We start from the raw sequence: 12,085 nt of genomic DNA on the forward strand, positions 1-12,085 counted from the left end.
CATGAAATGCACAATTTCCACGTGAATAACATCGAGGTTTTCATCAAGTCTCCTATGTAACTGTGCACGATTGTTTCCGGACCGATTTGTGTTACAAAGCCACTGAAATTATCGATTGATATTGACACATGGTTATTCACACATGACGTATTCACAACCGCGCGAATCTTCGCTGATAAAAGTCGGCTTAGAAGCTTGGTTAAGAGGCAATTAAGATGTTATCAATAAGGTCGCGCAAGGCGGAAAACAGGGCGGTGGCCTCTGAAAAGGGCAGCGATTTGGCGCTGATTTGCTTTGAAAGGGGCAGCGAGGCGCTTCAAAAAAGCGGCGTGGCGCCGCGCCACGCTAAAACGGCCTGGATAAAACACTACATTAGCATGTGAAAATCTGTCTATTGCTTCATAGCCTAATGCAACTATTTTGAAATTCTCTCATATTATGCTTAAGTCATTTTGAATAACAATTATTTGCAAAGTTGTGTTTTTTGCTGCGCTGTGCTGGAAGTGTTTCCCGAAAAGTTATGTTTGTTTTCTTAATTGTTTTATAATTAGTTCTTGAGTTACAGTAATTACATTGTAACAGGATAATTATTGCAGATTTGTTAATTTGTCCAGAGAGTTGAGCTTAAACTGTTATTGTATTATCTTATTTTAAGACTTAATGTTCCAATTATTTGATAAAGGAAATTGATCATAATAATCAATTTCCAGCATTTCTGTCTGCCATGTCCCATTAAGCTCAATTGTCCACATATATGGCTCACAAATTGTTCCAAATTATCTGTTAAGATTGTTCATTGAACCACCAAAAATCGACAACTGCAGATTGGGGGAAATTGACTTTACTACATGGGAAGTATTTCAGACATAGATCTTTTTAAAGACAGTATAATTAGACATATTGGCTAAAGTAATAGTGTGGGAATATTGTATAGAAGCCAAAAGTCTACAAACAGGTGTAATCAGCAGAGGGGTGCCAAGTATGCTGTTGTTTTTTTCTCTAATTTGACACAAAAAACATTAGCGCTTTCAATACATTAACGATTCAAAATCAACACAATTAAATCTTAAATTGGTTATTATTTCTTTGCAGGTAAATGTAGATCATACTGTATATAAATTTGTCAGCAACGAAAATATAGGCAAGCAGACAGAATAAAAGTATTTTAAATAACTGACTCTGTTTGCATTTCAACACATAAATGGATAAATATATGTTATTTAAGAAATAATTCGTGTACGTTATAGTTTGTTGTCGAATAACCCACGGCCGGGAGTTTAGATGCGTAGGGATTAAATCACGAGTGCGAAGCACGAGTGATTTGAAACCACGCATCTAAGCTTCCGGCCGTGGGTTATTCGACAACAAACTATAACGTACACGAATTATTTCGATTCTTACACGATTTTTACTAAAGATTTATAAAATGTATCTTATTTTTCTTGCATACTATTTTATGTGAAGCTCCGCCCATAAAAATAGCTTTCGGCTGTTCTGTCGATCACATCTCCGCACTCAATAACAGCCAAATTGGATGGAAAAAACCCATTTCATTTCTCACGTTTGGTTAAATAGGAACAACAACAACTTGCGTAAACTAACATGTCTTCATTGTACACTTTAAATTAACGCAAGAGTGTTACATCTACAAGAAAACAACACGGTATATGTGACAATAAATTGGAATAAACTGACGATACTGTACAGAAAAAATTACTGTACAGAAAAAATTACAAATAGTGTTAAATCAACGTCAGCCATTTAAGTATCGAAGCAGCAGACGAACACCGTGGGAAATTGGGTCAATTTTACGCATTTCTGTTCACAGCGTAGTATTTTGTCACGTGACTTTCATTCATAAAATACCGGATTATTTGGCTGGTCGAAAATGTATCGGCATGTTTTGTTTAGCTACAGTGCGTGCTTTCAGTGTATAAGCTCCGCCCATAATTTGTTGCAGAATAACCCATGGACGATTTTCTTCTTTGTTTATATTTAATTTGGCACGTGCCGTGTTAGAATAGAGTTTAATTTGAGGCTCAGACTTGACCCACTTCGTCAAGTGAATAGAACATAGTCACTTCAATATGTTGCCGTTGATATGCAGAGGGTCTCATAAACTTGCATTCTGCACAGGCTTATCAGGGAAGACACTTTCTGCTTCAATGGAATTTTTTGGGAAAATGAACTCTCTTCTTATGGAAAATCTTGTCTAGACTGAAACTGTTGCTGACTGCACAGGCTAATCTGGGATGACACTTAATGTGCATTATGCCTTGTCTACCCCAGAGCAAGATTCCCATAGTTTGGATTTCTGAGAAATCTTTAACTCAATTGTTTATTCTTTGAAAAGTTTCTTTATTTGGTAATCAGAAAATGTCACATTAAATCAACATTAAATTGTGCTTGTATCACACTGTATTGATGAATCATTAATGTACGATCTGGGCTTAGTTTTGCTTGATTGTTTAAAGAATATAATTGGAACTTTATATGTACCTAACTAACCAAAATGATGTGCAAGATACATGTATCATATATTAATATAAAGCACATTTGACGAGTAAGTTGCTATACATCTTAAAAGAAAAGCAATTTTCATTATTTTGATATGTTGGTTTGTGTAATTTTTTAATGCAGTCATTTATTATAAAGGCTCAATAGTCAGTGTCAAACATGCATTGTTTTTTAAATAAGAGGTCATTGTGCACTTTCTTGTGCAATGAAATGTTTAAGTGTAACCTCAAACTGGTTCTTGTGAATTGTGTTGACACTTGACGATGATTTATCGTCCGAGCACTTGTTATAATTTTTCACCTGAATAGTCATACACACCAGTGGCGACTTTAAACTACGTTTTCGGACATAAATTACATGCCAGTGGGCGACAGTTAGTAAATGGGGCTCTTTACTTAAAATGTCATAATTTGGTAATGTTGGTATTAGTGGTTGCGAAAGGAAGCAGTGTTATTAGTAGAGATTGCTATGCGACTGTATAACTTCGCTTTTACTTTGTGGTATTAAAAGTACCTGAACTCTCCACTTGATTACTTTATAGCTATCGGATTTGCTTGACATCTCAATTAAATATATTAACAAAAAGTATCTGTAAAGCTATCATATTAGCTTGACACCTAAATAAAATATATTTACAAAAATACTAAGTAGACACTTATGCATACATTTCACGTTAAAAACTTGCAAATGTAGTGTTACATAATAAGGAAGACAAATACTGTCTTATGCATCTTTTTATTTTTTTTTTGTTTTAATTTGCTTGAATGCTAAATGGATATCCTTGCGTTTTTTGTCAGCATATATTTATAATTGTTTTGCATGCACGCTTAATGGATATCCTGTCTCTATGCGTTAATATTACACGCAAACAACTTGTCAAAACATCGTTGCACAATGATTGACCTTGTAAGACCGCTCGTCTATTTTAGTACATGCTCCAAGTCCTTACAAGCGTAACAAAGCCAGAGTCATGGTATATCAGGTAATCTTTTGAAGTTTATGAGACCCTCCGTATATCAAGGGCAACATATTGAAGTGACAATTTTCTATTGACTAGACTTTGTGGCTCAAGTCTCGGAGTCTCTATTGTAAGCCTATTGAGTGACACAGAATAACCCTTTTAGCAGGCCGAGACAATCCACCAGTTAGGATTAGCTATCAGCGCTTAAACATAAAATTAAAGCACAAGTGGTCTTAATCTTAAATAGGACAAATTTACGATGTTTACTACGCAGTTGTGTATCAACTGTCATGTTGTTTTATAGTCCACACTTGGCTTGATATATACTGAATATGTTTTGGCATGTTTAATCTGTTTTCAGGAAGACATGGATATTAAATTGTATGCCTAAGTTTTTAGGTCACATTGCGTAAAACATAAATTGTGTGTAAATAAGTGAGTTCATGTTTTATGGTAAATACGTGAGTTCATTTTTTATGGTAAAAATGTGAGTTGGGTTGCACGAACTTGCTCAACTCCTGTTTACTGTACCTTGATTGATATCTTCTTAAATGAAAAAAAGAAAGCCTTTTCTTGCCTTGCATTTAATGTGCATTAGAAGATACATACATTCTATAAAACCTGTGCCCTACTTTGCTGACAGACTTGACAGATAAATGGTGTATGTAAAGATAAAGATTCAGGCTGCATGGCTTAAATATTCCCTTGAAATAAAGCTGCAGAGAACAATGCAAGCATTTTGTGCAAATGTAAACTTGTTTTCAAACGTTTTTTAAATTTCATTTTCTGTTCAGCATTTTTTGCTGAAAATGCTTTCCAAAAGTCCTAATCTCTGTTTTTCATTGTTTGTTTAAATCTAGCAGCTTAATGCTTTTTGATGTTCTTTTAGTGCTGAAAGTAGTGGTCAAAGCCCTTTTTTTGAAGCAGCTGTGTGTAAATGTCAGAGTTTATTAACAGGTCATGGCTGAGTCTTCACCACTACCTGATGTGCTGACCTGGCCCTTTGACCTATCAGGGGAAAATACAATTAAAACAACTTTTAATAGCAAATCATATATATCTGTTTGATACTGTACTGATGAATTACATTAAAAGTGCAGTATTATAATGTTTGAGCAGTTGTGGGAGGGGCTGTCCATGGGAGTGTGAGGTAGTTGGTAACAATGCATCCTACAAGGACTGGCCTTGTCCTGAATGCCAGGTAACCCTTTCCCACACAGAAGCAAACTGAAAATGGCTATGTGCAAACAGCATAAAACCAGAACAGCCTGCAAGTGACTCACAGTCTGTTCAGGTTTTATGCTGTTTGCTGCTCGTCAGTATCTAAGGTTTGGAGATAAAGCCTTAAAAAATTGAATCTAGTAAGAAAGATTTTTAATTAAATATAACTTTCTAAGATACTACTAATGCTGAAAATACCTATCGAAGTGGAAACGGATAAACATATCACACCCTTATTTCTGTCTACCAAGATGTTTAAATGGGTACCTGTGAAGAAAATCAGCCTTAACATTCCATGGTTGCATACTGCACAATGTTGATTGGCTGACTAAGGACTTTAAACTCAGTCATCAAGGGATTGTTTGGGGCATGGTAATTATGAAAGTATGAATATGTAAATTGATATCAAACTATAAATATTTTATCCATTATTTTTAATTTAAACTATACATTTTTCTTATTTTATTGTTTCAGATGGGAAGCTGTTTTCTGCGACAGTCGCTGACAGGTTGTCCAGAGACCCGCTCATTATGGAGAGAATGAAAATGATCAGAACAGAGCAACATGATTCCAATATGCTCAAAGGTACATTAACTTCTAAAGAAGTGACTTGGTGCATGTGTTCAGGCCATTCAGATTTCAATGCACTTCATGCAGGCAGTTTGGGCGTTAGCAGTGTTGAATTTGCTGTTGAAATGATCCAAAACTAATCGCTATAGTTTAATGCAACAAGAGGATCATATTTATAGCAAAGTCTTGTCTTTAATGCCTGCACAGTGAAATGTAGACTTCTTATGCTGAGGCAATTAATCATTTTCTATAGCATTAAGGCATATCAAGTGGTTTCAAATATTAAAATTGGTCTGAACTTGAACGACTGTGTATATTGAAAATAATTGATAGTACGGATCAGAACTTGATATGTGTCGCAATAACCTATATTACAAAATTGTAAATGATATTAAGCTGGGAAATAGAAGAGCTTGTCTGATATTTTATTTTGAACATTTTATGACAGCTATATTATTTTGCAATTTAAGCCTGCTGTGAGGGACTTGATGTCAGCTACAGTTTGCGTTATGTAAAAGGTGTCCTATAATAATTAAACAGAGTTAACCCTTTGCATGCTGGTTAATTTGTCGTCTGCAAAAAAATGTCTTCTGCTGATTTTCTCAAAATAGCATTTTCTTCATTTTTTTTTCAAAGAATACTATCAGCATAGCAAACAGTTTGGATAATGATGAGACGCCACGTTCTGTGGCGTCTTATGGCGCATCTGGATCCAAATTGTTTGCAAAGGCCTTCAAAATTCGGTTCCAGCACCGAAAGAGTTAATTTTCAATGTGTCATTCAGCGTGAAATTTGAGAAAAATAGGCCTGAAGAAATAATTATTAAAGAATATTCTAAATGGGTAGATTGAAAATGTACAATTTGAATCTTCAAAGTCACTCATTTTGTAAACCGAGAAAGTCCAATAGCTGATATAGTCATGCATGCTGATCCAACCAAAATCAACTTTTTTAAAAGAATAATAGTTCTGTATCAGTGTAAAAATGTAGTATAATTATGCTCAGCTTTCCAATGTGAGATACAATAGTTTTTGCTACACCCTCGTTATACAGTATGTCAGTGTTAGCTTATAACAACGGATAGAGACTTTACCATTTCCTATGATGGCAGTACAATAACTTGGTTTCCCATTGCAGATCCCCACTTTGTGAGTTCCTATGACATAGACGAAAAGATTTATTTCTTCCTTCGGGAGGATGCTGTTGAAAATATTAACTGTGGCAAGGTGGGTATTGGTTTTTAGAAATTGTTTCTAGATCTCATCAAGATAGCATAAATGTATCAGAAATGATGTACACAATTTGGCCTCTATTTGCTGTTTTTTAAAGTGGTTTTATGGAGGTTTGAAGTTTCATATTATGAGAGATTGGAATACATTTGATGATGTGTAGACAAATATCATACTTAATTTTTAAGTTGCTTTCAATTTAAAATTAATTAATCATATTTTCAGTAAGAATGTGCAGCACATCCATGACTCATTTTGTGATATGTAATGCTACTATGTTTGCATTTTCATCACCGAGGCTCTACCAAGTACATGTATCAGACAGGTGTAAATCATCAGTATAGATGAGCTTTGTTTTGTTTTATCAAGTTCAAATATGGATGATATCAATGATATTCAAAGTTTATTTATGGTCGTTAATACTCATAATAATACTCATTGTAGTCATCAAAGATGACTGTTTGGAAAGGAGATAAACAGTTTGTTGGCTGACCTTTCTTAAAGCAGTTTGGTTCAGTATCACTTTTTATTTGTTGAAAAAAAGAGGGGTTTTATTATTGTATAAGAAAATTGTATTACCTGCTTTGGTTAGGATATCAAGTAAAAGTTAAATTGATATTGTGGGAGATGGTAAAATCATCATCATTATAACTGGTTCCTGAAACCATGTGCGTCTTACATCACTAACTGTTACGGAGTGATAGACCAGTCTGCTGCCATCATTCATGGCTGGTACCGAGCTGTGAATGCCATGTTTTGTCTGCAGAAATAGCTCTTAAAAACATCACAAAAAACTGATGTGCGAGTCTTATATGATAATTTGGTACTGTTTGTTGCTGCGTTTTAAATTGCCAATGCAAACACATTAAAACCCAAAGATAATTAATGCAAACACTATCTTCCTTAACATGAAAAACCACAGATAATTTCTTTACTGCAATGCGTGAAATAATAACAAAAATATGTATACAAATAATTGAAGTATTTAGTGTACACAAACATTTGTATGGTTACCAGTACTTTTAGACATTTTAAAGGAGAATTATGAATGTCTTTTTAAAATGCCTGTTTTGTTTTTAGATGGTCGCTTAGCGACCGTCTAAGGTGGTTAGTCTAAAATTCAGGTTGATATTAGGAGCCCAATACCCGCTTACTACGCGTATCCGCGCGAGAAAGAGTTGTATAATTTATGCAAGATGGTTTGAGTTCTCCAATTATATTCATTCACAAATGGAAACTTTTATATTAATATCGTGTTAAATGCAATAGTTTCGACCGGTGCTTTTATAGAAAAGAATCAATAAACAATGATCGTATTGTACGTGTCGCGGAGGAGATTGTTTATGAATGAATTAAAAAAAAATTCCACTTTCTGCAGCGTCTTCATGAAGTAGTATTTTTGCTTAGTCCATTTATAATATGAGGCTATTAATAGATGCGCCTGTCGATAAACAAAGGAAAGTCCACTGGCGATAACAACACAATAGGTTACCCTCTCACATACACCTCAATGACGTAGTACAGGTCGTAAATTGAGGCTATTAATAGATTTAGGAAAAAGTTAACGCTTATTTATATTCTCAATTTATAAAACGTTGAACATAAGTTCAACAATAACTTCAGCGATACAATAGACAAAAACACAAAAATGTTTCATAATCACTAAACCGGAATATAACAAATAATTTATAATAATAATACGAATGACCTGTTTCGTAACCTCGTTCATGCTACTACAGCGGGTTTTCTGGAAAACGTTCTTTGGTTCTCAACAGATAGCGGCGATCTTTTGTATTTACGGGTGCTAGCAACGCAATAGTAGAAGGTTAGTTGAAGGTTTAGCTTGTTTAACAGTTCTCAATACATAGACAGTTGGATATGAGTTCATAAATTACTACAGGCATACTATCGGCAACCTCGAAAATGCTTTATAATCGCTAAAACCCAAAACAACTAAATATATTATACTAAATATATTTATAACAATAAATATCTTTTAAAAATGTAGTCGGCGTATACGCTGACAATGATATAAAGTTTGCAATTTACTTTTCTAAATTAATGAATACAATTAAACAAAAGTTAAAGTATTGTGTTGTGTTTTTCACTTGTAAGTTGCATATTCACCGCATGAAATGTGTGTTAGCATTGACAAACCACACATTAGTGTTATGTGAGTAGATAAAAAATTACTACGGGAGAGCACTTCATATGTGTCCTCATATGCCTTGTTATGAGTATCTTTCTTCACTATCGAAATATATCGTATGTTGATATTCGATTTAAACGCAGTTTTCTTTCGACACATTTAAATCACACGTCAATAGCGCCGTCATGCGAAAATGGGTCTTAGTCTTATGCGTTTCGGCAAGCGTTTGTTAAACCCAACATGTGCTTTTGCGCAGTCATTCCATAGGCGATGCTGTTCGCTATAAAATCACTCAATATGTTATGTTTCTCCTTACCAGAAGGAGTGATAGCTGAGTGGGCTATTTATATGATGGGTGCATATGAAATAAGACCCATTTTCGCATGACAAGGGTCATTACAAATCTCATTGCAAATTGAAAATGCCACATTTAAGAACAATGCTTTCTGATACAAAATTGAATTCAAAATAGCAAACTTTTTAATTATGGCAGCCTATCCACACATTAAGGAATGATTTCCAGACGTGCTGACCAAGTACGGCAAACATTGTGGTATGATAATTAAACGATTTTCTCTTATCGTGACACTATACTATTTCGCTAATGATTATTTTCTCATCTTGGAGGCGAAAGTGAAATTCTGCGAGATGGATTGTAACGCGTAATTGTAACCGGGCCACAATTTGTGTCGTTTGAGCATACAGAGAGTAGTCCGGAATTCCTTACACTGATCAGTGCTACATCCTTTGAATTGAGCACATACGCAGTGATGTAGCAAAAATTCAGAGGTTGTATCTCTAATCAGCTTATTAAATATTCGAAAAATATTCATGCGTGTCTGTTGGCGTTATGTAAAAGTCACAAAGATGAAAACTGAGTAAAACAGCTACGCCTAAAAGTGCATTAGTGCTCTATACCTATGTTTATGTCAGCATTGTTGACACCGTGTGAACTGCTCGGGTAACAAGTAAAGCATAAACAGCAATGTTTATATACTTTTATTCCTCCATATACAAGATACGAAGATTATTGTATATTTTGAATTTGTATATGGTGTCAAAAATCAAAAGTTCTGTACACGGAACTTTCATTATGAATTTATATTCTTGGTGAGATAGTTATTTGATATTAGAAAAAATATTCCTTAAATATGATGGTGACTGCAAATTTTCTTTATATTAAGTTCTCATTACCATTTTCATCATACTTTCTATGCTTTCAGAACGTCCAAAAAGCATGTTGTTTTTATTTTGTCTAAGTTATTTCTATGAAATAATAAGGATGATAAAAAGTGCACACAAAACTCAACTTGTGTGCTAAGACACACACTTTATAAAGTTGAATGGCGTGTGTTCATTTCAAACTTGCGATTGATTTTGAAAAATGAATTGCGTGTTAAATTATGCAAAAGCGAACATCTCCAGTGCCTTCAGCGCTTTAATTTTGGAAAGGCTTGAGTTAGCGTCTGATATAGTATATTGAAACCCATGAATACAAAATACATGTCGCTGTTTGATGAGCTCCACACTTTAGCAAAACCTCAACTTCTTTGCATAAAAACACTCATCTTAGCAATTAACCTTAACCAAGCGTGGTTGATGGATAATATTTATATTTGGTCTGACATATTGTGTATCTTATACTGTATAATAACTTTATGCATTTAAACAGAGTGCCTGCGGTGTAACTGTATTAAGTTATTACAACTTACCTTCTTTCTTACCATGTGACATAATAGTTGTGTTAATTGGATAAGAAGTTTTAATTGGATAAGAAGACTAAAAATAATTGTTCATTTAATTGTCAGATGATTAATTGAGGAAATAAAATAATTGTTAATTCAAACCAAAGTATACAACTTGACAAAGTTACTATCATACTCAATTTTAATTGTAACCATCAAATTTGTACTAGCATATTCTACATATTATATGCAAGTGTTTAAAAAAACAGACTATATGTGCAAACATAAAAACAAACATTTAAATGTTAATTTGCTAGCAAGACAACCTTCTTTGATCATTCCACCAGGTCAATATGAATGAACAACCCTAATTGCAATGGTCCTCCACCCTTGTGGTTTTATTCATCCTCATAGGAACTCCAGACTGTTCAATTTTACCCCAAAAAAACAACTCATTACAAAAAATTATTGTTTGCATAAATAACAAAACTACCCAAAGTATATTTAAAGTAGCAGATGCAATACCAAAAAAAAGAAGAAAAAAACATTGACATGTAGTTTTTTTTGCTTGAGCGCTTCCTTTGTTTTTTTCATCACCTTAAAACTGTAGGGCAGTCAGAGCATAAGCATGAATATATGCGGATAATCTGCTTAAAATGGGCTTAGCTTGCCCTTACAAATTTTAACTAGGGGCAACTTAGTGTTGATGTTTGGAAAAATCCAACCCAATCTAATCAACTTCATCTCCAGTCTTAGAAATCCTTGTTTTTGTTTCCTAGGCTACATTCTCGCGTGTTGCGCGGATCTGCAAGAATGATGAGGGAAGATCAGGGACCTCCGTCTGGACCTCGTTCTTCAAGGCCAGGCTCAACTGCAGCGTACCTGGGGAAATCCCTTTTCCCTTTGATGAACTTCGTAAGTATGATCATCTGAAAATGCAAGCGATCTCTTGACATGATTTTGCATTAAGATTGCCATTTCGAGTCAAAGATCTTAAAATATGTAACTTTTAAAATACCATGTTGGCCAAATCTTTTCTTATTTAAGCATTGTTTTAATACAGAACATTCTTATTTTCCATTAAGTTGCACCACAATTTCTTATTATTTAGGAACTTTTACTGAGAAAGAGTAAAAATAAATGCAAAAATTATATAATTTTGGTTCTTTCTTTTAGAGTCAATGTCTGACCTGTCATTCGGCAATCATCATCCCACCAACGATCCCAAGCAAAGGAGCCGCATATTGTATGGAGTGTTCAACACGCCGGCCAACAGTATCGAGGGCTCGGCGGTATGCGCTTTCACGCTTGCTGACATAGAGCACGCGTTCATGGGCCAGTTCAAGGCCCAGCAGACCACATCGCATGCCTGGGTGCCCATCCCCGTGGAGAATAACCCCGTGCCTCACCCGGCCCAGGTGTGCGTGAATAAGAGCAAGGAGCTGACAGACAACACGCTCACATTCATCAGAAATCACCCTCTGATGGATCGGTCCGTGAATCCCGCTGGAGGAAAACCGATGCTTATCCAGACCCAAGGATTGTAAGTAGTAACTTTATTGACATTAATATTGGTAATAGGATTTTTATGTCCCCCACCACTATGGTGGGGGACATATTGCTTTTGCCCTGTATGTTGGTTGGTTGGTTGGTTTGTGTGTGTTTGTTTTCCCCAACTTTAACATTTTGCCATAACTTTTGCAATATTGAAGATAGCAACTTCATATTTGGCATGCATGTGTATCTCATGGAG

At 34.9% G+C, this 12,085-nt stretch overlaps 1 protein-coding gene across 1 annotated transcript in view; it reads left to right on the forward strand.

The window, feature by feature from the left end:
* The window catches only part of LOC127878803 (semaphorin-1A-like), a 55,308-nt gene extending 43,429 nt beyond the window's left edge, over positions 1 to 11,879 (forward strand). Inside the window, exons 9-12 of the mRNA XM_052425331.1 lie at positions 5,174 to 5,284; positions 6,407 to 6,495; positions 11,112 to 11,247; positions 11,509 to 11,879. Coding sequence (XP_052281291.1) covers positions 5,174 to 5,284; positions 6,407 to 6,495; positions 11,112 to 11,247; positions 11,509 to 11,879 — 707 coding nt within the window. The remainder of the gene's footprint in view (positions 1 to 5,173; positions 5,285 to 6,406; positions 6,496 to 11,111; positions 11,248 to 11,508) is intronic.
* The last annotated feature ends 206 nt before the right edge of the window (positions 11,880 to 12,085 follow it).

Source organism: Dreissena polymorpha, chromosome 4 (genome assembly GCF_020536995.1).
Source record: "Dreissena polymorpha isolate Duluth1 chromosome 4, UMN_Dpol_1.0, whole genome shotgun sequence".
NCBI lineage: Eukaryota > Metazoa > Mollusca > Bivalvia > Myida > Dreissenidae > Dreissena > Dreissena polymorpha.